Source organism: Megalobrama amblycephala, linkage group LG4 (genome assembly GCF_018812025.1).
Source record: "Megalobrama amblycephala isolate DHTTF-2021 linkage group LG4, ASM1881202v1, whole genome shotgun sequence".
Taxonomy (NCBI): domain Eukaryota; kingdom Metazoa; phylum Chordata; class Actinopteri; order Cypriniformes; family Xenocyprididae; genus Megalobrama; species Megalobrama amblycephala.
Window position 1 is genome coordinate 3,731,138 of NC_063047.1, and position 25,185 is coordinate 3,756,322.

A 25,185-nucleotide genomic window follows, 5' to 3' on the forward strand; every position below is an offset into this window, starting at 1 on the left:
GAGTTTTCCCCATGCGTCATGTTTCCCACTATCAGTGGCCGTTCAGATCCGTAATCGCCTCAGTCATATGACGATACATAGTCAATCCAATTCGCTGCTTTAGATCTGTCATAGCTGCGCTTTTTAGACTTCATTCAATCTATACATAAAAGTATCTTCTCTTAGACAAGATAGACATGAATACACTAATGCGCGTGAGTTCAGGTGTGCGCGCTCTAGTTGCGCTCCTGCTTCTGTCTGTCTCGGCACACAGTACAGAACAATGTGATAACGGAGCTGAAAACTGCGATAAATGGACTAAAACATCTAACAATCAACCTCTAAACACAGGTAAAGTAGTTATTTCTGTATTTGAGTATAATTGTCTGAGAATGTTTTAATCATTTGTTTTACAATTAATTCACTAATCAAAACAAAATCATTTTGTGATTACATCACGCACTGTAAGCATGCAAGTTTGCACGTAGGGTCAGTGACTCAACATGGGTCAATAAATCTTTAATGTTGCATCATGTGATGAACAGTCTCTGCTATAACATGTCCGATCTGCCACAAATAAGAAAAAAGTCATGCTTTGGTTAATCATAATTATGACATAAAAAGTAGAAACTATGACAAAAAGTTATAATAATTGACTTTCCAATTACTTTTTATCCCATAATTGTGACTTGATGACATCATTTCCAAAAACCACTAGGCCAATGTTATATATTTTGTTCACTTGAGTACTTAGAATATCCCAAATGTTTGCAACTATTTGTAAATCGTGAGAAAATTGCAATTTTAACCAAGGCTCCGGGACGTGTGAGGAATCGCCTGTCAATTGCATCATACCCGCGTTACATTCGGTTTCCATTTTATTTTGTAGAAACCATGGAAACACCAAGACGCTTTAATATATTACACATTTTAATAGACAAGGGAACAACTGTTTTGATATATTTATAGACAGAAAACGAATTATTGTTATATAGCTCAACACGTTTAATCTTATTGTTTAAATAAATTTTCTTGATTTTTTTGCGAGTACCATGCCTCAGAGAAAAACACTATTTTGTGAAGTAGCTAACATAGCATAATCAGATGCAGCTTTATTTTTATTAACAGTAATACATAATTTTCTCCATCATACAATACATTTTAAAATTAATTGCATGTCATTTATCAACACAAGCCATCCAGCATTTAATATGATATTGTAAAATCGATCTATCTTACTGCAGTGTGTAACAGTGTCTCACAGCAGCCGCCGAGCGAACGCACAGAGTAATGTTATAACATCATTTTCAACACACTCAAATGTATCTAATATGATATACAGAGCTGCGTTACCTCATACTCATGACCGGAAAAGCAGAAGCATCGCCGGCGACTGTGTCATAATAAAAGTCCCGCTGTGAGGTGTGTGTTGCACAATCGCTCCAGTGGCTAATTCGTGAACGAGTTCTTCCCGACTCCAATTCCTATTCTTTTGCACCATCTGTTGAGATGGAGACCACATGTTCCAAGATTCCACTCTAAAACTTGGCATCATCAAACTACGCCTTTGTTTTGAATAGGCTTCTAGCGACCTCTAGCGGACAGAATTATTACATATTGTACCTTTAAGTGGCAGAAATGGGCTTCCATAGTTATCTGTATATGCAATTATTAAATCATTCAGCATTATTATCCAGAATTCCAGATAGCTGCGTTACCAGGTTTTTGGCGGTTTGGAATTCATATGTTTCTTTAGGAGGGTCCTGAACTTTAAAGTTCATGCACTTTTCTATGGAAGAAATAATTAATGATGGGCCATTGAATTAAGCCCATACTTCGTTTTTTTACACGTCTGCTAGTGTATGCGCACAGTTGAACACAGCCTTGGAAAGTATACTTTATTCGACTCCTATGCGTACACAGGCGTTCGACGCATGTGCAGTTTTGAACAATCTCTCGCCACGAGTTACAACCCATGTAAACATCTTTGTATTCTTTAATGCTAGAGTTGTACAAATGAGGGTACTTTCTAACCTCTTCGCACATTGTCGCTGTAGCTTGCATGTGTTGTGGCCTGTTCTGTTTATGCAGTTTTTCTTTGACTACCTTGTGAATTGACGCCCCTGGACAAGGTTGCCACCTTGTGGATAAACTAATTGCTGCTGCTGCTGCAAAAAACAATTTAATGCGCATGTGCGACCTGAGTGTACAAGTATGCACGGTTACAAAAATTCGGTGGCGCATTACTCTTCTGTTGAGGAAATTCGCGTAACGTGCACTGTATGCTGACCCTCACGTACATGTAAAAAGTGAACTATACTTTAGGCTTTAGTGGTGTGTAACCACTCGCATTGTGGCTGCATTACCACCTCGGGTGTGCATTATTTTCATATAAAACATTTATTGATTATAGCTTGTGGGCTGAATGAGGAAATGAATCCACACAGATTATCAGAGCAGTAATGTGATCAGTAATTCTCTCTGTGAGACGTAATTTCACAAATAGCGACAAGTGATTCTCTCTCTTTCAAAATGGCTTCACATAATCACATTGCGTCTATACAAGCAAGCAGCGCGCTGCGATACAGGACCATCACTCGTGTTTCGGGTCAGAACTGTCCCTTGCCCAATCGGGCCAGAGTTGCTTCGTTACTAAAGTTTATCATTTGCACAACTTGCCATTTAAATCCATACAGAACTCGCGCACTCTGTGAGAGACGGTATTCCCAGATCGCACACTTACATAAAGTCGCCTGTCAAACTGCTCATGGCTTATAAACACACAAAATTATGTAAAAATGTGAGTGTCCTCGTAAACACAGTATGTTGAATCATGTGAACCACTATATTGGATCTGCGCTTCACTCTCAAAGTAACAGAAACCTAATAAACATGCTGTCTGTCATTGATGTTAATCAAACAAGAAATAGGAGGAAAAAAAAATTAGTACTGTGTGTCATAGAATAAAACGTGAAAGTGTCATGAGCTTATGTTCACCACAGACCTTGCAATATATGCAAGGAGTAACATGGCAATTAAAAAAATGCATTTAATGCATTTAATTAAATGTTTAATTATCATGAAAATAATGTGTAAAAAATAATACAATCCTAAAATGTTCTTAAAGATTAGTCCACTTTCAAATAAAAATATGATAATTTACTCACCCCTAGTGTTGTCAAAAGTACCGGTACTTCGGTACCAAGTCGGTACTGAAATTTTGAAAATGTGACGATACCAGCATTTCTGTAGTACCGGTAGTACCGAGAATCCGGGTATATTCGGTACCCACTGATAGGGCTGTCGGCAGTATTTACGTGAATATGACACGAGTGAAGCACAAAGCTTTGTTTACAGAAGAAATAATAGGTTAGCAATTAAATGTGACATCGCAGCCATGGAAACATTTTGGTTAATGCCGAATGAGAGAGGTGCGTGAGTCCATACATTTAAGCTTCGTATTCTGTTTTCCGAATCGTGATCTGGTCACCTGATTGTCAGAGAATTTAACAATATCCCATTAGTTATTCCACTGAACATCTGTTTCTTTTCCCAAATCTTCACTCACGCAGGGGATTATAAACGTTTCTTTCGTTCGCATTTAGGCCTATTAGGCTATTCGCATTCTAGAAAAAACATCGTAGGACAGAAATCTTTTTGCTTGCACGTCAATTTCTCTTTAACGCAGTTTGTGCTCGTTATTAGACTTTATAAGGCGCGTCAAGTTTATTTGTATATATCGCGTTTCACACAGCCGGTGATTTTTACTTTCGTTTTCTCTGGCAGCGCTAAATCCAACATAGCCTGAATGTCTTGCCCCTGCGGAGGATAAAACTCGCTCTTCAGACCTTTTACAACAAGTGTCAGTTGTTTGTAACATCAGGAGATAACGAAAGTATTATTAAAGAGAAATGGTCTCTTTCCTGCTCGTGTCCCACATCCCTCTCAAAGCGCAAAGCAGTCTATATCAAAGTAATAACGGGACTTTGGCTATGACGCGTCTTTTTGTGGAAATAAATAACGAATGTTTTTTGAAATAATATTTAACTTTCTTATTTTTTTAGGTTACCATTATTTACCGATATTTATTTCATAGTTTTACAGGCTGTAGTGTGTTGTTTCACTGACGGAATAGCTAAAATAAACACGCACGTCTGTTACCCCTGTTGAAAAAACGAGCATATGCTGGTAAGGTAGGTTTTGAAGCTGGTATGCTGGTTTGAGCTGGTTTATGCTGGTCAGGACCAGCCAGGACCAGCAGTTTAGGACCAGCATTTGACCAGCATACAGCTTCAAAACCTACCTTACCAGCATATGCTGTTTTTTTCAACAGTACACAATGGATGTTTGAGCATTTTTTTTTTTCTTTTTCAAAAGTTATTTAATTGAGGTAGCCTATATATACACACAAACATACACACTCCAAATCATATTTAATGTTTTTTTAAAATAGGCTATATAAAATAGTAAAATAGTTCCAATATATTTTGCTGTGGTACCGAAATTGGTACCGAGAACCGTAAAAGTTTCATGGTATCGGTACCGACTACTGGAATTTTGGTACCGTGACAACACTACTCACCCCTATGTCATCGAAAAGAAATTCTATTCTCCTTATAGTGGATTTCAGTTGGCCCCAAACGGTTAAACTTACGGAACGAACATGGTGCCAGTTCTGTTTTTTCCGTAAGTTGAATAGGGAAGGTGTAGGACATACAGCGTAAGCTTTTTGAAAAATACGGAAAGCGGAAGCACTTGCAAGGTGATCGTTTGTGTTTATAAAGCATATACATTTGTATTTTTTTTTTTCCGAAAATGAGCGATCGTTTTTCTAGATAAGACCCTTATTCCTCGTCTGGTATCGTTAAAAGCTCTTTGAAGCTGCACTGAAACTAATTTTGACCTTCAACCGTTTGGAGTCCATTGAAGTCCACTATAAGGAGAATAATCCTGGAATGTTTTCATCAAAAACCTTCATTTCTTTTCGACTGAAGAAAGAAAGACATGAACATCTTGGATGACATGGGGGTGAGTAAATTGTCTGGAAATTTTGATCCAGACGTTTCTTGACAGGTTTGTGATTTTCATAATAATTATCCTATTAATATGCTACATTTATGTTTTAGGTGAAACCAAATGAGTAGGAAAAACCAACCTAACAAGTCTGTTTCCCACAGGGAGTATATTTGTTTAGTTTGATGAATTACTGTGACACATGGGAAGATTTTGGATTGAAGTTGCTGAATCAGCATTTATTGTGGGTGGGAATCTAGATTCCCATGAGTCTACACACTTATCAGGGTCAGAGCGAGGTCACAATAAGGAATTTAAGAATTGGCTGTTTGAAGACTGGGGAGAGTCACAAAATATTAATTTAAATATAATAAAAATATATAAAGTAAATTTTAAGATTACAATTTTTATAGGTGGCCCAACCCTGTTATTGGCATTTTCATATATACATATCCTTTCTCTTTAATGGTTTCCCTGTAAAATATCTGAATTTTCTTTTTTTCCCTAGGACATTAAGGACATATTTACACCCACTATGGCCTGCATCACAACCATCATCACTAGAATCAAGTTTAGGAATAACCTAAATAAAGTGTTTAGATGCAACATGCAACATACACTGCTGTTCAAAAGTTTTGTGGTCAGCAAGATACTTTGTTCTACTACTTTTATTCAGCAAGAAAGCATTAAATTGATCTAAAGTTAAAAAGACATTTATAATGTTTAAAGAGTCATGAAACCCTAAACCAAATTTTCTGAGATTTTAACAGAGTTATGTGTGTTGAACAGCATAGAAGTCAGTGTTGCCATCCGTTAGCTTTGAATGTAGGAGAAAACTAGTTAATTTGAAAACTTTTTGCACTATTTTTCAAACTTCCGGGTTTAAATTCATCTTGTGTCAATGTCACAGAATGTGACGTTTTCTCGTACTATTGTACGGTGATGACTGATCAGTGTCTCATAATTATTCATGAGACTGCATGTCCTTATCCTATGAGAAGACGCGTTGCTTAATTCATGACAGCATTCGTTGATTTCCTCTGACAGGCACTTCAAACAGTGAGATCGCATACATTAAGTGAGAGATGCATTAATGGATCAAAAAAGATTTGATCCATTAAGAGTTTCTGTGTCACACAAGTTCTTTTCAATATCTCCGTCTTCGACACAAACGTGATTCATCCACACTGTGAGTGTAACCAGTCTTTACGGCTCTTTAAACGATGCAAAATAAGTCGCAAAATTTATCAAAGATGCATTAGCGTGTTGTTCATATATGTATTCAATGCAGAGAACAAAATGCGAATGTCTGTGTGTTTATTTGTGCATTAAATTATAGCAAAAACCATATTATGTTGGATGTAATGGTAATTTGCAGCGTGCATTTGTGGGAAGCTTTGATGCTTTTAATGAGAGCAAAATAAAACTGTCTGAATCAGAAGCCATTGCTGTGTTGTCAGTCTCCCTCATCTCCCTCTGCAGATTAAAGGGCTAGTTCACCCAAAAATGACATTTCTGTCATTAATTACTCACCCTAATGTCGTTCCACACCCGTAATACCTTTGTTCATCTTAGAAACACAAATTAAGGTATTTTTGATGAAATCCGAAGGCTCAGTGAGGCCTCCATTGCTAGCAAGATAAATAACACTTTCAATGCCCAGAAAGCTACTAAAAACATATTTAAAACAGTTCATGTGACTGCAGTGGTTCAACCTTAATATTATGAAGAGACAAGAATAGTTTTTGTGCACCAAAAAAAAAAAAAAACAAAATAACCACTTTATTCAACAATATCTTCATGAAGCTTCAAAGCTTTTACGAATCTATTGTTTTGAATCAGTGGTTCGGAGTGTGTATCAAACTGCCAAAGTCATGCCCCCCAGTGGTGAACCATTAAAATTTCGAAACACTTATGACGTAAAGAAGCCTCGTTTACTGAAATCACGTGACTTTGGCAGTTTGATACGCGCTCCGAACCACTGATTTCGAAACAAAAGATTCATAAAGCCTTATGAAGCAGTGTTTTGAAATCGCCCATCACTAGATATTGTTTTTTTGGCGCACAAAAAGTATTCTTGTCACTTCATAACATTACATTTGAATCACTGTAGTCACATGAACTGCTTTAAATATGTTTTAAATACAATTCTGGGCATCTGAAAGTGTTAATTATCTTGCTGTCAATGCAGGCCTCACTGAGCCATCAGATTTTATTAAAAATATCTTCATTTGTGTTCTAAAGATGAAAGAAAGTCTTACGGGTGTGGAAACGACATGAGGGTGAGTAATTAATGACAGAATTTTCATTTTTGGGTGAACTAATCCTTTGACCGTGCCCACTTCTGTAGCATTTTTTTCAAAAGTGTGGTGAGAACCGACTGCTGCAGAAACAGGGTGTTTTGTAACTCTTTAAAAGATTTGCATTTCAAATAAATGCTGTTCTTTTGAACTTTGTATGAAAATTGTATCACAGTTTCCACAAAAATATGAAGCAGCACAACTGTTTTCAACATTGATAATAATAAGAAATGTTTCTTAAGCAAATCAGCATATCAGAATGATTTCTGAAGGATCATGTGACACTGAAGACTGGAGTAATAATGCTGGTTTATGGAATAAATTACATTTTAAAATATATTCAAATAGAAAATAAATTGCAATAATATTTCATAATATTACTGTTTTTACTGTATTTTTCATAAAATAAATGCAAGTTTGGTGAACAGAAGAAACTTATGTCTGCTCCCCCGTTGTGTTTCAGATATCGTTGTGACGTACGAGCAGCTGAAGGACATGATGTCTGCTGGAAGCGTCCAGCTCTTCGATGTACGTGAACCGGATGAGCTGGAAGCAGGATTTATTCCAGGAGCCACCAACATTCCATGTACGTCAGCACTGCACACAGTTCAGTTCAGCTCTGCACAAACACACACAGACTTTATAAGTGACGGTACTTTTGTTGATGTAGTGGGAGACGTGGAGCAGGCCCTCAGACTGAGCCCGGATCAGTTCAGAGAGCGTTACGGCGTCACAAAGCCTCACAGAGACGACCCTGACTTTGTGCTGTACTGCCAGAGAGGGATACGCAGCCTCACTGCACTGGAGACCGCAAGAGCTCTGGGATACACAAGGTACGGACACACACCTTTTTAACTTTTATTGAATCTTTTGAATTTTTAGAAAAAAAAAAAAAAAAAGTTTGCAAATATGCTTTTTGTCGAGTAACATATTTGATACATCAGACTTTTATGGCTCAGTGTTGAGCCACATCTAGGGAAAAGAGTGCAACATGAAAGCTTTCATAGATGGTGAAATTGCAAAACAATATTGAGTTTATTGCCTTAAATTGGGATCTAAGTTCAGGAGCTGACAGAGCCAAATGCTCTTATCCCTCTTTCCTAAATCTAATCAAAAAGAAAATACAGTACACTAACCTAACTGCCTTAGTGATGGGAGAAACAAAGCTTTTCGAAACTTTGAATCAATTGAACCAATTGATTCACATAATGATTCACTGTTTTGAAGCGCTCGAAACGCCACACGTTGGTGACCTCTGCTGGTCAGAACAGTGTAAATGCAGCAAAAACTCAGCTCAAACATGCAATAACAACAAAAAACACCTTTTTAGGCTACAAAACAATTGCAAATGTTTTATTGAAGGTGTAATCTATTCAGTAATCATCATGTACCAATACATATGAAGTGTCTTTAAAATATGTTATTTTTTTACTTGTAGGGCTTGTTTTATGGAGAGTTTGGTTAATCAAACCAAGAGACCTTTATATGCAACTCTTCCTTTTTATTATACAAATGTGCCATTAAATGTATACAATTTTATGAAAATAATTTGAGACCATACAGAGTTCACAGAGATCAATCGCCCTCTAGCGGCAAACCATTGAAATTTCAAAACAGTATGATGTAAGAAGCCTAGATCACTGGAATCACAGTTTTTGATACATGTTCACTGATTCAACACAGGTTTCGAAGCTTCACAAAGCATGCTTTGAAAGCATAAACTCCTAGCTGAAAACAGAGATCAAAAAGTTCACAATAAACCAAAATGGAATCTGACTCCTTAATTTCCCAATCCTCAATATTGACAATATATTTACAAAACTACTTACAAAGTTAAGTGAACAATAATTAATGACATAATTTTCATTTTGGGGTGAACTAACCCTTTAACTCAAACAAACTCTGCACTCCAATCCAATTCTCTCTGCTCAAAAAACAGGATGTCTCTACAGGAAATGATGATGTGCTTTTTAAAGTAGTGTGCACCAATCAGGACATAGCATCAATCAGCCTGCAGGAGCCAAATCAGATGACGTTCCTGGACAGACACAGACACTCCCAAAACAACAGAGATATAACAAAACACATAAGCTTAGGGTTGTAACACTCTGATATAGTGAGAATATGGATCTCACACTCAAGGAGGAAAAAACACCTCAGTTTTACAATTGATGCAATTTTGTGCAGATGCTGATATTTATATGGCCAAAAAGTAAAATGAGATTCTGATGCTTGTAATGTAAATCAATGAGATATTTATAACAGTATAGCAGATACTTACATAAAATGATATAAATATCAGTCGTCACTCTATATCTGCCAATAATGTGTCTAAATAAGATGATATGTAAATGCTTATAGTTTTAAGATCAAAGCTCTGTAGTTTTAAAACATATAATGCAATGCAATACACTGATGATTGAAATTAACAAATAAACGCTCCTCAAATGCCTAATGATCATATTTGATACTCAGATTTGAACATGATTTTTTTCTTTAAAATGATGTATGGATAATCAAGTAAACCTAAACTGCTTCAGTCCAGTAAGTGTTCACCTTGAAATATTACTGACAATATCAAAGTTATTCATACGGAAGAGGATTAGGGCCAAGCAATAATAAAAATATAAAACCATCTCGAGATTAAAGTTGTTAAATTTCGAGAAAAAAGTCTAAATAAAATGTTGAGAATAAAGTCATTAAGATTATGAGAACAAATTCGTAATTTAAATTTTTTTTATCATAATTTAATGACTTTATTGTCAACATTTTATCTCGACTTTTTTCTCGAAATGTAACAACATTTTTCTCATAATTTAACAAATTTGTTCTCGTAATTTAATGACTTTTTTCTCGTAATTTAATGAGTTTATTCTCAACATTTTATCTCGACCTTTTTCTCGAAATTTAACAACTTTAATCTCGAGATGGTTTTATTTTTTTATTATTGCTTGGCCCTAATCCTCTTCCATATATTCATATGTTTGATTTATAAAAACAAAATATAAAAAGTCTATCAGTCAGACGACAGAAGGCATGATGTAGCGGATTTTGTTTGTGCAACAGGTTTTTCAGCAAAGTTTTGATCATGTTGATCATTTAAGCCTTAGAAATGTGCATATCAAATATGATATTATGATCAATTTAAGAGAATTTCCCTCTATGAATTTTTATATTGCATGAAAAAACAGTCATATAACTGATACCACTCATGATAAAAATCCCAAAGAGAAAAAGCAAAGGAAAAATAAATGCTGACATGTCGATGCATGTTTTTGCATGTAGAAATGTTTGTATGAATATAATGCATTTAAACAATTATGATTTATGTTTGCTTTTCTTCATTTAATCATCAGGGAATTTAAATAAATGTCAGACCTGGAAATGAATAAAATCATTGTATTATCTATATAGTCAATTATGCTTTGCTCTAAATTGTTTAACTGGCTAGAAAAAGCTCTATAAATATTGCTATTAAATGATTTTTTTATGATTTAAATTATCATATGGTAATCACAAAAACCTAGATAAGTCATGATAATTTGTTTGATTCATCCTCACTCACTCACAAACAACAAAAGTCAGACATCAGTGTGTCTGTTTGTCTCTCAGGGCCCGTCATTATGCTGGAGGATTCAACGAGTGGCTTAAGCAGGAGGATCTGTGAGCAGAAAGAGTCGAGCATCAAACAGAGGAATGAAGCTTATTTCCGCTCTGTGAAGGACCTAGAAGAATATGACTGAATTTATATGGCATTTGACTGTTAAAATGACAGCACAGACCAAAAATGTAGTATTTATAAAATCCCACAGATGTGTCTATATATTTTGCAAAGATTCAATAAATATTGCATCATTTATGATAAAGTTTGTTTGTTTTTATGCCATATGATTGTCACCATCGACCCAGCCACACATAAGATGTTTTATCGCACATGAATGTTTTCCCAACTAACTGAAACTGACAATCAGACTCTGAATTCATGCATCATTATTTAAATTATAGTATTTAAAATAAATGTGCAAGACAATATGTTTTAAATGTTGTGAGAATTAGTGACAAGCTGGAGTTTTCATATCAGCTATCCACACACCCGATCATCAACAAAACACCTTAAATATTTCAGCACTTTTTCAAGAAAACCCAAAGCTTTTGAGACAATAAATGTCCCACATGATCTGATCATCACCTTCTTAAGAGTGCCAATAGGTTTGACCGATTTCAAAACACTGCTTCAGGAAGCATCGGAGCATTGTGAATCTGTGTGTCGAATCTGCAGTTCGGAGCACCAAAGTCACATGATTTCAGCAGTTTGGCGGTTTGACCCGCGATCCGATTCATGATTCGATACACTGATTAATTTATGCTCCGAATCTTCCTGAAGCAGTGTTTTGAAATCAGTCATCACTAAATAAGTCGTTATTTTGTTTTTTTGCCGCACCAAAAGTATTCTCGTCGCTTTATAATATTAATATTGAGCCACTGTACTCACATGAACTGATTTAAATATGTTTTTAGTACCTTTATGGATCTTGACAGAGGAAGTGACATTGCTCCCTATGGAGGCATCAGATTTCAACTAAAATATCTTAATTTGTGTTCCAAAGATTAACGAAGGTCTTACGGGTGTGAAACGGCATGATGGTGAGAAATAAATGACAGAATTTTCATTTTTGGGTGAACTAACCCTTTAACACTATAGCTGATTAAACTCTGGGGATTTTGCTGTGTTCTGCAGTGCCAAATTTTAGTGTAAACAATACAATGCATGGTAGTTTGGAGGCATTGTAATATAAATATTACACTTACATTATAAGGATTTTTAATTTAAGTCTAACTTATGAATTAAACATTAAAATCTCTCCTATTACATCATACTTGATCCTTTAATGCTTCCTGACGTTTCTAAACTCTTATCAATATTACTGAACTCTGTTTAGGGTGTGTCAGGCATTTCTAATTGACCACCCATTTAAAATGTGTCCAAAATCCTAGAAATCAAAAAAAAAAGAAAAAAAATGATAAAAGGTTATTAAGTTATATACAGTAGCTGATGTGTTTTAGCATGACTGGAGCTCCACAACTATCAGTTTTGTAATGAATGTAGTTACAAACATAGGTTCGGGAGGAGCCTAAACATTCAGTCATGTCAATCATCATTACGAGTGTAAAAAGTGCAGCAGTCACTGCATCATCCCAGCGACAATTCTTCCAGCATTTCATCCCACTCTGTCCTTTGTACCATGTCCCAACCTGACGAGTGTTCCTCAGAATCACTTATCAGCATGATTGTGTCAATGACATTACTAAATGGGCCCAGGATACTTTCAGAAACCACTGTGTGTAAACACAATCCGCTGTGCCATCTGCAGATGCCAACTAAAGCTCTATCATGCAAAAAGGCAGCCATATGTGAACATGGTCCATCGTGTCCTGTCAGCCAAGGCTCATTGTTTCAAAGTGGAAAAGTGTTCAATGGTCAGATGAGTCCAAATTTGACATTCTTGTTGGAAATCACAAATGCTGTGTCCTCAGGGCTAAAGAGGAGGGAGACCTTCCAACATGTTATCAGCGTTCAGTTCACAAGCCAGCATATCTGATGGTTTGGGGGTGCATAAGTGCATACGGAATGGGCAGCTTGCATGTTTTGGAAGGCACTATGAATGCTTAAAGGTATAGAAAGCTTTTAGTGTAACATATGCTCCCCTCCAGAAGGCCTTGTGTATTTCAGCAGGACAATGCAAAACCACATACTGCAACTATTACAACAGCATGGCTTTGTCATAGAAGAGTACAGGTGCTGAATTGGCCTGCCTGCAGTCCAGATCTTTCACCTACAGCAGCAGTTCCCAACTTTTTTTATGCCATCAGGATCACTGAGGACTCCTAGTGGGTCGTGGCCCACAGGTTAAAAACCACTGACATATTATATTTGAAAATGAGAACTATTGCAGTTCCATCCAAAGATTTATTTATTTTATTATTATTATTTTAGCTAAAAAAAACTGTAACATCAAAATGTTCACAGATATAGCTGATAGAAATGCCAATTTTCAATCTTATTTTTTTACTTTATTTATTTTTGCAAATGTCAACACAATCTTTTTCTGTTTAAATTTAGCGTATAAATTCTATGTAGATACTTCAAATGTCTCAGATTTTTTTTTTGTCCAGAAAAAGGGCTTTAACACAAATAAATGTGGTGTCACATGACAGAATTAGTCCTTATTTTTGTAATTTTGTCTGTTGTTTAAAATCTAATAAAAGTTAATCAGAAAAATAATAAAACTACAGCCGTTTTTGAATATCGCTTGATGCTCAAGTATTGATCTAAATAGTCTTTATTACAAAGACTACACAAAAAAAAAAAAAACATGACACTTGATAATAAAAAATAATTTTATGTATACAATTTATTAATATATAACAAAGTTTTGTTTCAACATGGATGAGGATAATATAGCACCTTAAAATATCTGCAGCTCGTCAAAAATAAAATTGGGGTGTCTGTCAAACAAAGGAAGGCTGTTGGAGTTTCCAATGCTGACAAAGAAACGTTATAAATATTATTATGAATAAAACCGCATTAATATTTTCAGCTCTATTCGTTTGCACATTGTCTTAAGGACGAGCCCACAATAGGGGAAATATCATGAATGTTCATGTAGCTACATCCACTGGAAGAGTTTTTTACTGGAACTGAATATTACACAAGACCCCCAACGTGAAACTCCATCTATTCATTCAGCCCTTTGATGTAATGGAATTCCAATAATGACTCATGTCATGCATTTTGGGAGCATAAATAGTGGATCAGAATCAATCTGTGGGACAGACTGATACAGTTTATTTCATCCAGGCTTTGATCACCAGCACAATGTTTGGAGTGTGTGGTGTTGGAAGATGGACCCCAGAGATGCCTATCACTCCAGAGAAGGAGGACATCTGCCTTAAGGTAGGAGACAGAAAATCACTCATGTAAAGAAGTTTTTGTTAAAACAGTAAAATAATCTTGGTGCTGTAAAATGTGTTGGGGAAATTATTTGTTGTCATTTTTAAAAAACTCTTTTACTTTTCACTTAATGTCACAATACTTTTTACATAAGTTTTCTGATATCTGAATGATAGACGTGACTCTCTAGAGACTAATACATTCAGTCTTATTAAAATAATAATAATATAGTTGAATATAAAATGTGCATTTGTTTATTCAGATGAAGTCAGACATAGAGAAGAAGGCTGGAGCCACTTTTGAGACTTACATTCCTTTAAGCTTTAGGAGTCTGATTGGGTCCAGAGCAAATCTGGTGAAGGTAATTGAGTGTTTTGTTTTGTTTTGTTTTTTATTTTTATGTATCTTTGATCTTTTTCCGTCCTCTCCGAAAAGTGAAATGCATCAAGTCACTGTACAAAGTTTCTCTGCATTTGTAGCCTAAAAGAGAAAACTTTTCTTAACTCTGTAGAGCTGCTGGACACACAAATCTAGTCAGCAACGGTCACTGTAGCAGAACTCACAGAAATGTGCTTGCTGTCATGAAAAACTGAATGCGTTTAGTTCGCTATCAGTGTGAACAGAGTATAATATATATATAGAGATCACTTATAAATCTGTGTGGATTTCTCTCTCTCTCTCTCTCTCTCTCTCTCAGGTTTACGTTGGTGTGGATCAGTGCGTTCATGCGATAATAGCTCTCCCCCCCTTTGGTAGAGGGGAATTGATTGTAACTGTAGTCCAGCACCCTAAATCCGCCAGTGACCCTCTGATCTTATTTGATAATTAACCACATAAAGAAAACAGTCTGTATTCTCTAATAACAGACACACACAATGATCTGCCATACTGTATAGAGGAACTATTGAAAACTGTTTCATTCCTCAATATTAAACTCAATCTTCAAACCCTCAGAGCCTGTGTCAGTGTGTTTATGTGAACAACACCAAATTCACTTCACTTTACTAAAATAGTTTTATGCTCAAATAATAAAGACAAAAAAAAAAAAAAACTCATTCCAAATGTTTAAAAACAATAATAATGTAAAATAACATTCATTTTTCTAATTTTAAGATTTAATTGACTGTCTGTATGTCTTTTATAAAGGCACAAAATATGTGAATAAAGACTAGTGGAGACTAGTGATTCCCAAACAAGTGTGGAAAGAACTAGTTAATTTGAAACCTTTTTGCACTATTTTCAAACTTCTGGGTTTAAATTCGTCTTGTGTCAATGTCACAGAATGTGACGTTTTCTCGTACTATAGTACGGTGATGACTCATCAGTGTCTCATAATTATTCATGAGACTGCGTGTCCTTATCCTATGAGAAGACGCGTTGCTTAATTCATGACAGCATTTGTTGATTTCCTCTGACAGGCACTTCAAACAGTGAGAACACATACAATAAGCGAGAGATGCATTAATGGATCAAAAAAGAGTGTTTGCTTTTGCTTTGTAAGAGTTTCTGTGTCGCACAAGTTCTTTTATATATATCTGTCTTTGACACAAACACGATTCATCCACACTGTGAGTGTAACCGATCAAAAGTTATCAAAGATGCATTAGCGTGTTGTTCGTATTCGATGCAGAGAACAAAATGCGAATGGCTGTGCATTTATTTGTGCATTAAATTATAGCAAAAACCATGTGTATATTGTGTTGCATGTAATGGTAATTTGCAGCGTGCATTTGTGGGAAGCTTGGATGCTTTTAATGAGAGCAAAATAAAACTGTCTGAATCAGAAGATGTTGTCAGTCTCCCCTCATCCCCCTCCACTCTGCAGATTAAAGGGTTAGTTCACCCAAAAATGACATTTCTGTCATTAATTACTCACCCTAATGTAAGACCTTTGTTCATCTTAGAAACACAAATTAAGATATTTTTGATTAAATCTGATGGCTCAGTGAGGCCTGCATTGACAACAAGATAATTAACACTCTCAATGCCCAGAAAGCTACTAAAAACATTTTTAAAACAGTTCATGTGAGTACAGTGGTTCAACCTTAATGTTATAAAGCAACGAGAATACATTTTGTGCACCAAACCTTCGAAGCTTCGAAGCTTTACGAACCTTTTGTTTCGAATCAGTGGTTCGGAGCGTGTTGAAACCATTGAAATTTCGAAACACTTATGACGTAACGAAGCCTTGTTTACTGAAATCACGTGACTTTGGCAGTTTGATACACGCTCTGAACCACTAATTTGAAATAAAAGATTCGTAAAGCTTCACGAAGCAGTGTTTTGAAATCGCCCATCACTAGATATTGTTGAATAAAGTCGTTATTTAGTTTTTTTGGCACACAAAAAGTATTCTTGTCGCTTCATAACATTAAGGTTGACACATGAACAGTTTTAAATATGTTGTTAATACATTTCTGGGCATCTGAAAGTGTGAATTATCTTGCTGTCAATGGAGGCCTCACTGAGCCATCAGATTTTATTAAAAATATCTTCATTTGTGTTCTAAAGATGAAAGAAAGTCTTAAAGGTGTGGAACGACATGAGGGTGAGCAATTAATGACAGAATTTTCATTTTTGGGTGAACTAATCCTTTGACCACGCCCACTTCTGTAGCATTTTTCAAAAGTGTGGTGAGAACCGACTGCTGCTGAAACAGGGTGTTTCGTAACTCTTTAAAAGATTTGCATTTCAAATAAATGCTGTTCTTTTGAACTTTGTATGAAAATTGTATCACAGTTTCCACAAAAATATGAAGCAGCACAACTGTTTTCAACATTGATAATAATAAGAAATGTTTCTTAAGCAAATCAGCATATCAGAATGATTTCTGAAGGATCATGTGACACTGAAGACTGGAGTAATGATGCTGGTTTATGGAATAAATTACATTTTAAAATATATTCAAATAGAAAATAAATTGCAATAATATTTCATAATATTACTGTTTTTACTGTATTTTTCATAAAATAAATGCAAGTTTGGTGAACAGAAGAAACTTATGTCTGCTCCCCCGTTGTGTTTCAGATATCGTCGTGACGTACGAGCAGCTGAAGGACATGATGTCTGCTGGAAGCGTCCAGCTCTTCGATGTACGTGAACCGGATGAGCTGGAAGCAGGATTTATTCCAGGAGCCACCAACATTCCATGTACGTCAGCACTGCACACAGTTCAGTTCAGCTCTGCACAAACACACACAGGCTTTATGAGTGACGGTACTTTTGTTGATGTAGTGGGAGATGTGGAGCAGGCCCTCAGACTGAGCCCGGATCAGTTCAGAGAGCGTTACGGCGTCACAAAGCCTCACAGAGACGACCCTGACTTTGTGCTGTACTGCCAGAGAGGGATACGCAGCCTCACTGCACTGGAGACCGCAAGAGCTCTGGGATACACAAGGTACGGACACACACCTTTTTAACTTTTATTGAATCTTTTGAATTTTTAGACCAAAAAAAAAAAAAGTTTGCAAATATGCTTTTTGTCGAGTAACATATTTGATACATCAGGCTTTTATGGCTCAGTGTTGAGCCACATCTAGGGAAAAGAGTGCAACATGAAAGCTTTCATAGACGGTGAAATTGCAAAACAATATTGAGTTTATTGCCTTAAATTGGGATCTAAGTTCAGGAGCTGACAGAGCCAAATGCTGTTATCCCTCTTTCCTAAATCTAATCAAAAAGAAAATACAGTACACTAACCTAACTGCCTTAGTGATGGGAGAATCAAAGCTTTTCGAAACTTTAAATCAATTGAACCAATTGATTCACAAAATGATTCACTGTTTTGAAGCGCTCGAAACGCCACACGTTGGTGACCCCTGCTGGTCAGAACAGTGTAAATGCAGCGAAAACTCAGCTCAAACATGCAATAACAACAAAAAACACCTTTTTAGGCTACAAAACAATTGCAAATGTTTTATTGAAGGTGTAATCTATTCAGTAATCATCATACCAATACATATGAAGTGTCTTTAAAATATGTTATTTTTTTGACTTGTAGGGCTTGTTTTATGGAGAGTTTGGTTAATCAAACCAAGATACCTTTATATGCAACTCTTCCTTTTTATTATACAAATGTGCCATTAAATGTATACAATTTTATGAAAATAATTTGAGACCATACAGAGTTCACAGAGATCAATCGCCCTCTAGCGGCAAACCATTGAAATTTCAAAACAGTATGATGTAAGAAGCCTAGATCACTGGAATCACAGTTTTTGATACATGTTCACTGATTCAACACAGGTTTCGAAGCTTCACAAAGCATGCTTTGAAAGCATAAACTCCTAGCTGAAAACAGAGATCAAAAAGTTCACAATAAACCAAAATGGAATCTGACTCCTTAATTTCCCAATCCTCAATATTGACAATATATTTACAAAACTACTTACAAAGTTAAGTGAACAATAATTAATGACATAATTTTCATTTTGGGGTGAACTAACCCTTTAACTCAAACAAACTCTGCACTCCAATCCAATTCTCTCTGCTCAAAAAACAGGATGTCTCTACAGGAAATGATGATGTGCTTTTTAAAGTAGTGTGCACCAATCAGGACATAGCATCAATCAGCCTGCAGGAGCCAATCAGATGACGTTCCTGGACAGACACAGACACTCCCAAAACAACAGAGATATAACAAAACACATAAGCTTAGGGTTGTAACACTCTGATATAGTGAGAATATGGATCTCACACTCAAGGAGGAAAAAACACCTCAGTTTTACAATTGATGCAATTTTGTGCAGATGCTGATATTTATATGGCCAAAAAGTAAAATGAGATTCTGATGCTTGTAATGTAAATCAATGAGATATTTATAACAGTATAGCAGATACTTACATAAAATGATATAAATATCAGTCGTCACTCTATATCTGCCAATAATGTGTCTAAATAAGATGATATGTAAATGCTTATAGTTTTAAGATCAAAGCTCTGTAGTTTTAAAACATATAATGCAATGCAATACACTGATGATTGAAATTAACAAATAAACGCTCCTCAAATGCCTAATGATCATATTTGATACTCAGATTTGAACATGATTTTTTTCTTTAAAATGATGTATGGATAATCAAGTAAACCTAAACTGCTTCAGTCCAGTAAGTGTTCATCTTGAAATATTACTGACAATATCAAAGTTATTCATACGGAAGAGGATTAGGGCCAAGCAATAATAAAAATATAAAACCATCTCGAGATTAAAGTTGTTAAATTTCGAGAAAAAAGTCTAAATAAAATGTTGAGAATAAAGTCATTAAGATTATGAGAACAAATTCGTAATTTAAATTTTTTTTATCATAATTTAATGACTTTATTGTCAACATTTTATCTCGACTTTTTTCTCGAAATGTAACAACATTTTTCTCATAATTTAACAAATTTGTTCTCGTAATTTAATGACTTTTTTCTCGTAATTTAATGAGTTTATTCTCAACATTTTATCTCGACCTTTTTCTCGAAATTTAACAAGTTTTTTCTCGAAATTTAACAACTTTAATCTCGAGATGGTTTTATTTTTTTATTATTGCTTGGCCCTAATCCTCTTCCATATATTCATATGTTTGATTTATAAAAACAAAATATAAAAAGTCTATCAGTCAGACGACAGAAGGCATGATGTAGCGGATTTTGTTTGTGCAACAGGTTTTTCAGCAAAGTTTTGATCATGTTGATCATTTAAGCCTTAGAAATGTGCATATCAAATATGATATTATGATCAATTTAAGAGAATTTCCCTCTATGAATTTTTATATTGCATGAAAAAACAGTCATATAACTGATACCACTCATGATAAAAATCCCAAAGAGAAAAAGCAAAGGAAAAATAAATGCTGACATGTCGATGCATGTTTTTGCATGTAGAAATGTTTGTATGAATATAATGCATTTAAACAATTATGATTTATGTTTGCTTTTCTTCATTTAATCATTGAAAATCTGGCTTTCATCAGGGAATTTAAATAAATGTCAGACCTGGAAATGAATAAAATCATTGTATTATCTATATAGTCAATTATGCTTTGCTCTAAATTGTTTAACTGGCTAGAAAAAGCTCTATAAATATTGCTATTAAATGATTTTTTTATGATTTAAATTATCATATGGTAATCACAAAAACCTAGATAAGTCATGATAATTTGTTTGATTCATCCTCACTCACTCACAAACAACAAAAGTCAGACATCAGTGTGTCTGTTTGTCTCTCAGGGCCCGTCATTATGCTGGAGGATTCAACGAGTGGCTTAAGCAGGAGGATCTGTGAGCAGAAAGAGTCGAGCATCAAACAGAGGAATGAAGCTTATTTCCGCTCTGTGAAGGACCTAGAAGAATATGACTGAATTTATATGGCATTTGACTGTTAAAATGACAGCACAGACCAAAAATGTAGTATTTATAAAATCCCACAGATGTGTCTATATATTTTGCAAAGATTCAATAAATATTGCATCATTTATGATAAAGTTTGTTTGTTTTTATGCCATATGATTGTCACCATCGACCCAGCCACATATAAGATGTTTTATCGCACATGAATGTTTTCCCAACTAACTGAAACTGACAATCAGACTCTGAATTCATGCATCATTGTTTAAATTATTAAAGTATTTAAAATAAATGTGCAAGACAATATGTTTTAAATGTTGTGAGAATTAGTGACAAGCTGGAGTTTTCATATCAGCTATCCACATACCCGATCATCAACAAAACACCTTAAATATTTCAGCACTTTTTCAAGAAAACCCAAAGCTTTTGAGACAATAAATGTCCCACATGATCTGATCATCACCATCTTAAGAGTGCCAATAGGTTTGACTTGGAAAATGGATTTCAAACTGACAATTCGGAATAGTGAGAAATAATTGTGTTTTGTTATTTCAGCAATATTTTTTAGTAAAGTGAAGTAAATATGGTGTTGTTCACATCTTCACATAAACACACTGACACAGGCACTGAGGGTTTGAAGATTGAGTTTAATATTGAGGAATGAAACAGTTTTCTGAGTAGATGTTTATTAGTTTATTAGTTTAGATAGCAGAAAACATAAAAAGAACTGACTTCAAGTAAAAAGTAAAATGGAGTTCTCTTAAAAAATGACAACAATGACATTTCACAGCACCAAAATAGATAATTTTCTGTTTCTTACCTTTCTTACATTGGTGCAGTCATTGTGCTGGTGATCAAATAATCAGGCAGTGATTCCCAGATATATTCTGATTCAAAATCCACAAAGTTAAATTAACTCTGCTTAGAGTACATATGGCCCCTCTCTAAATAGTGTTAAAGTGACACTGAAGCAGAGTAAAAGTTAATGATATAATTAAGCGATTAATTAAGTGATGATTGAGCATTAGTGATGAACACCTGCTGTTAACAAGCAGAATCACTGAAGAAAAGAGAAACACAAGAACTACAACTGACATTAACTCTGCTTCAGTGTTACTTTTAGTTCTTGTGTTTCTCTTTTCTTGTGATCTTGACAGAGGAAGTGACATTGCTCCCTATGGAGCCATCAGATTTCAACTAAAATATCTTAATTTGTGTTCCAAAGATTAATGAAGGTCTTACGGGTGTGAAACGGCATGAGGGTGAGTAATAAATGACAGAATTTTCATTTTTGGGTGAACTAACCCTTTAACACTATAGCTGATTAAACTCTGGGGATTTTGCTGTGTTCTGCAGTGCCAAATTTTAGTGTAAACAATACAATGCATGGTAGATTGGAGGCATTGTAATATAAATATTACACTTACATTATAAGGATTTTTAATTTAAGTCTAACTTATGAATTAAACATTAAAATCTCTCCTATTACATCATGCTTGATCCTTTAATGCTTCCTGACGTTTCTAAACTCTTATCAATATTACTGAACTCTGTTTAGGGTGTGTCAGGCATTTCTAATTGACCACCCATTTAAACTGTGTCCAAAATCCTAGAAATCAAAGAAAAAAATATAAAAGGTTATTAAGTTATATACAGTAGCTGATGAGTTTTAGCATGACTGGAGCTCCACAACTATCAGTTTTGTAATGAATGTAGTAACAAACATAGGTTCGGGAGGAGCCTAAACATTCATCATTACGAGTGTAACAAGTGCAGCAGTCACTGCATCATCCCAGCGACAATTCTTCCAGCATTTCATCCCACTCTGTCCTTTGTACCATGTCCCAACCCGACGAGCTCTGGCAGCGCTTTACCTACAACGAAGAGTGTTCCGCAGAATCACTTATCAGCATGATTGTGTCAATGACATTACTAAATGGGCCCAGGATACTTCCAGAAACCACTGTGTGTAAACACAATCCGCCGTGCCATCTGCAGATGCCAACTAAAGCTCTATCATGCAAAAAGGCAGCCACATGTGAACATGGTCCATTGTGTCCTGTCGGCCAAGGCTCATTGTTTCAAACTGGAAAAGTGTTCAATGGTCAGATGAGTCCAAATTTGACATTCTTGTTGGAAATCACAGATGCCATGTCCTCAGGGCTAAAGAGGAGGGAGACCTTCCAGCGTGTTGTCAGCATTCAGTTCAAAAGCCAGCATCTCTGATGGTTTGGGGGTGCATAAGTGCATACGGAATGGGCAGCTTGCATGTTTTGGAAGGCACTATGAATGCTGAAAGGTATACAAAGGTTTTAGAGCAACATATGCTCCCCTCCAGAAGGCCTTGTGTATTTCAGCAGGACAATGCAAAACCACATATTGCAGCTATTACAACAGCATGGCTTTGTCGTAGAAGAGTCCGGGTGCTGAATGTCATGCGATTTTGGGAGCATAAATAGTGGATCAGAATCAATCTGTGAGACAGACTGATACAGTTTATTTCATCCAGGATTTGATCACCAGCACAATGACTGGAGTGTGTGGTGTTGGAAGATGGACCGCAGAGAAGCCTGTCACTCCAGAGATGGAGGACATCTGCCTTAAGGTAGGAGACAGAAAATCACTCATGTAAAAGAAGTTTTGTTAAAACAGTAAAATATTCTTGGTGCTGTAAAATGTTTTGGGGAAATTATTTGTTGTAATTTTTAAAAGAACTTTTTTACTTTTCACTTAATGTCACAATATTTTTTACTTTAGTTTTCTGATATCTGAATGATAGACGTGACTCTCTAGAGACTAATACATTCAATCTTATTAAAATAATAACAATATAGATGAACATAAAATGTGCATTTTGTTTATTCAGATGAAGTCAGACATAGAGGAGAAGGCTGGAGCTAATTTTGAGACTTACATTCCTTTAAGCTTTAGCAGTCTGATTGGGTCCACAGCAAATCTGGTGAAGGTAATTGAGTGTTTTGTTTTGTTTTTTATTTTTATGTATCTTTGACCTTTTTCCATCCTCTCTGAAAAGTGAAATGCATCAAGTCACTGTACAAAGTTTCTCTGCATTTGTAGCCTAAAAGAGAAAACTTTTCTTAACTCTGTAGAGCTGCTGGACACACAAATCTAGTCAGCAACGGTCACTGTAGCAGAACTCACAGAAATTTGCTTGCTGTCATGAAAAACTGAATGGGTTTAGTTTGTTATCAAATGTGAACAGAGTATTATATATGAAGAGATCACTTCTGTGTGGATTTCTCTCTCTCTCTCTCTCTCTCTCAGGTTTACGTTGGTGTGGATCAGTGCGTTCATGCGATAATAACTCATGCTCTCCCCTTAGGTAGAGGGGAATTGATTGTAACTGTAGTCCAGCACCCTAAAACCGCCAGTGACCCTCTCATCTCATTTGATAATTAACCACATAAAGAAAACAGTCTGTCTTCTCTAATAACAGACACACACAATGATCTGCCATACTGTATAGAGGAACTATTGAAAATAGTCATTCCTCAATATTAAACTCAATCTTCAAACCCTCAGTGCCTGTGTCAGTGTGTTTATGTGAACAACACCAAATTCACTTTACTTTACTAAAATAGTTTTATGCTCAAATAATATTTATGCTCAAAGACATAAAAAAAATCCTCATTCCAAATGTTTAAAAACAATAATAATGTAAAATAACATTCATTTTTCTAATTTCAAGATTTAATTGACTGTCTGTATGTCTTTTATAAAGGCACAAAATATGTGAATAAAGACTAGTGGAGACTAGTGATTCCCAAACAAGTGTGGAAAGAACTAGTTAATTTGAAACCTTTTTGCACTATTTTCAAACTTCTGGGTTTAAATTCGTCTTTGTGTGAACGTCACAGAATGTGACATTTTCTCGTACTATAGTACGGTGATGACTCATCATTTTACAATTGATGCAATTTTGTGCAGATGCTGATATTTATATGGCCAAAAAGTAAAATGAGATTCTGATGCTTGTAATGTAAATCAATGAGATCTTTATAACAGTATAGCATAAAATGATATAATTATCAGTTGTCACTCTATATCTGCCAATAATGTGTCTAAGTAAGATATGTAGTTTTATGATCCAAGTTCTGTAGTTTTAAAACATATAATGCAATACAATGATGATTGAAATTAACAAATAAACGCTCCTCAGATGCCTAATGATCATATTTGATACTCAAATTTGAACATGAATTTTTCTTAAAAAAATGATGTATGGATAATCAAGTAAACCTAAACTGCTTCAGTCCAGTAGCCTAAGTGTTCATCTTGAAATATTACTAACAATATCAAAGTTATTCATATGTTTGATTTATAAAAATAAAATATAAAAAGTCTATCAGTCAGACGACAGAAGGCATGATGTAGTAGATTTTGTGCAACAGGTTTTTCAGCAAAGTTTTGATCATGTTGATCATTTAAGCCTTAGAAATGTACATATCAAATATGATATTATGATTAATTTAAGAGAATTTCCCTCAATGAATTTTTAAATTGCATGAAAAAACAGTCACTGATACCACTCATGATAAAAATCCCAAAGAGAAAAAGCAAAGGAAAAATAAATGCTGACATGTGGATGCA

General features: G+C 35.2%; 1 protein-coding gene across 2 annotated transcripts; it reads left to right on the plus strand.

Annotated features, from left to right (window-relative positions):
- Positions 1-20,711, plus strand: LOC125266329 (thiosulfate:glutathione sulfurtransferase). Of its 2 annotated transcripts, none has more exons than XM_048186879.1 (4): positions 1-330; positions 17,272-17,394; positions 17,479-17,641; positions 20,458-20,711. In XM_048186879.1, the coding sequence occupies exons 1-4, from the start codon at positions 177-179 to the stop codon at positions 20,510-20,512; spliced, it is 495 nt and encodes a 164-aa protein (XP_048042836.1). In that variant the 5' UTR covers positions 1-176; the 3' UTR covers positions 20,513-20,711. The 2 variants fall into 2 exon arrangements, with proteins under 2 accessions (XP_048042836.1, XP_048042835.1); XM_048186878.1 differs by lacking the exons at positions 17,272-17,394; positions 17,479-17,641; positions 20,458-20,711 and adding exons at positions 7,756-7,878; positions 7,963-8,125; positions 10,905-11,158 and having other exon boundaries at positions 3-330.
- Positions 20,712-25,185: the final 4,474 nt, after the last annotated feature.

What these genes read in the sequence shown, in the direction of transcription:
- LOC125266329 (XM_048186879.1), top strand. Translation starts at nt 177, where the DNA reads ATGAATACACTAATGCGCGTGAGTTCAGGTGTGCGCGCTCTAGTTGCG. An exon ending in CAATCAACCTCTAAACACAG is followed by an intron (nt 331 to 17,271) that starts GTAAAGTAGTTA and finishes GTTGTGTTTCAG; the next exon opens with ATATCGTCGTGACGTACGAG. An exon ending in AGGAGCCACCAACATTCCAT is followed by an intron (nt 17,395 to 17,478) that starts GTACGTCAGCAC and finishes TTGTTGATGTAG; the next exon opens with TGGGAGATGTGGAGCAGGCC.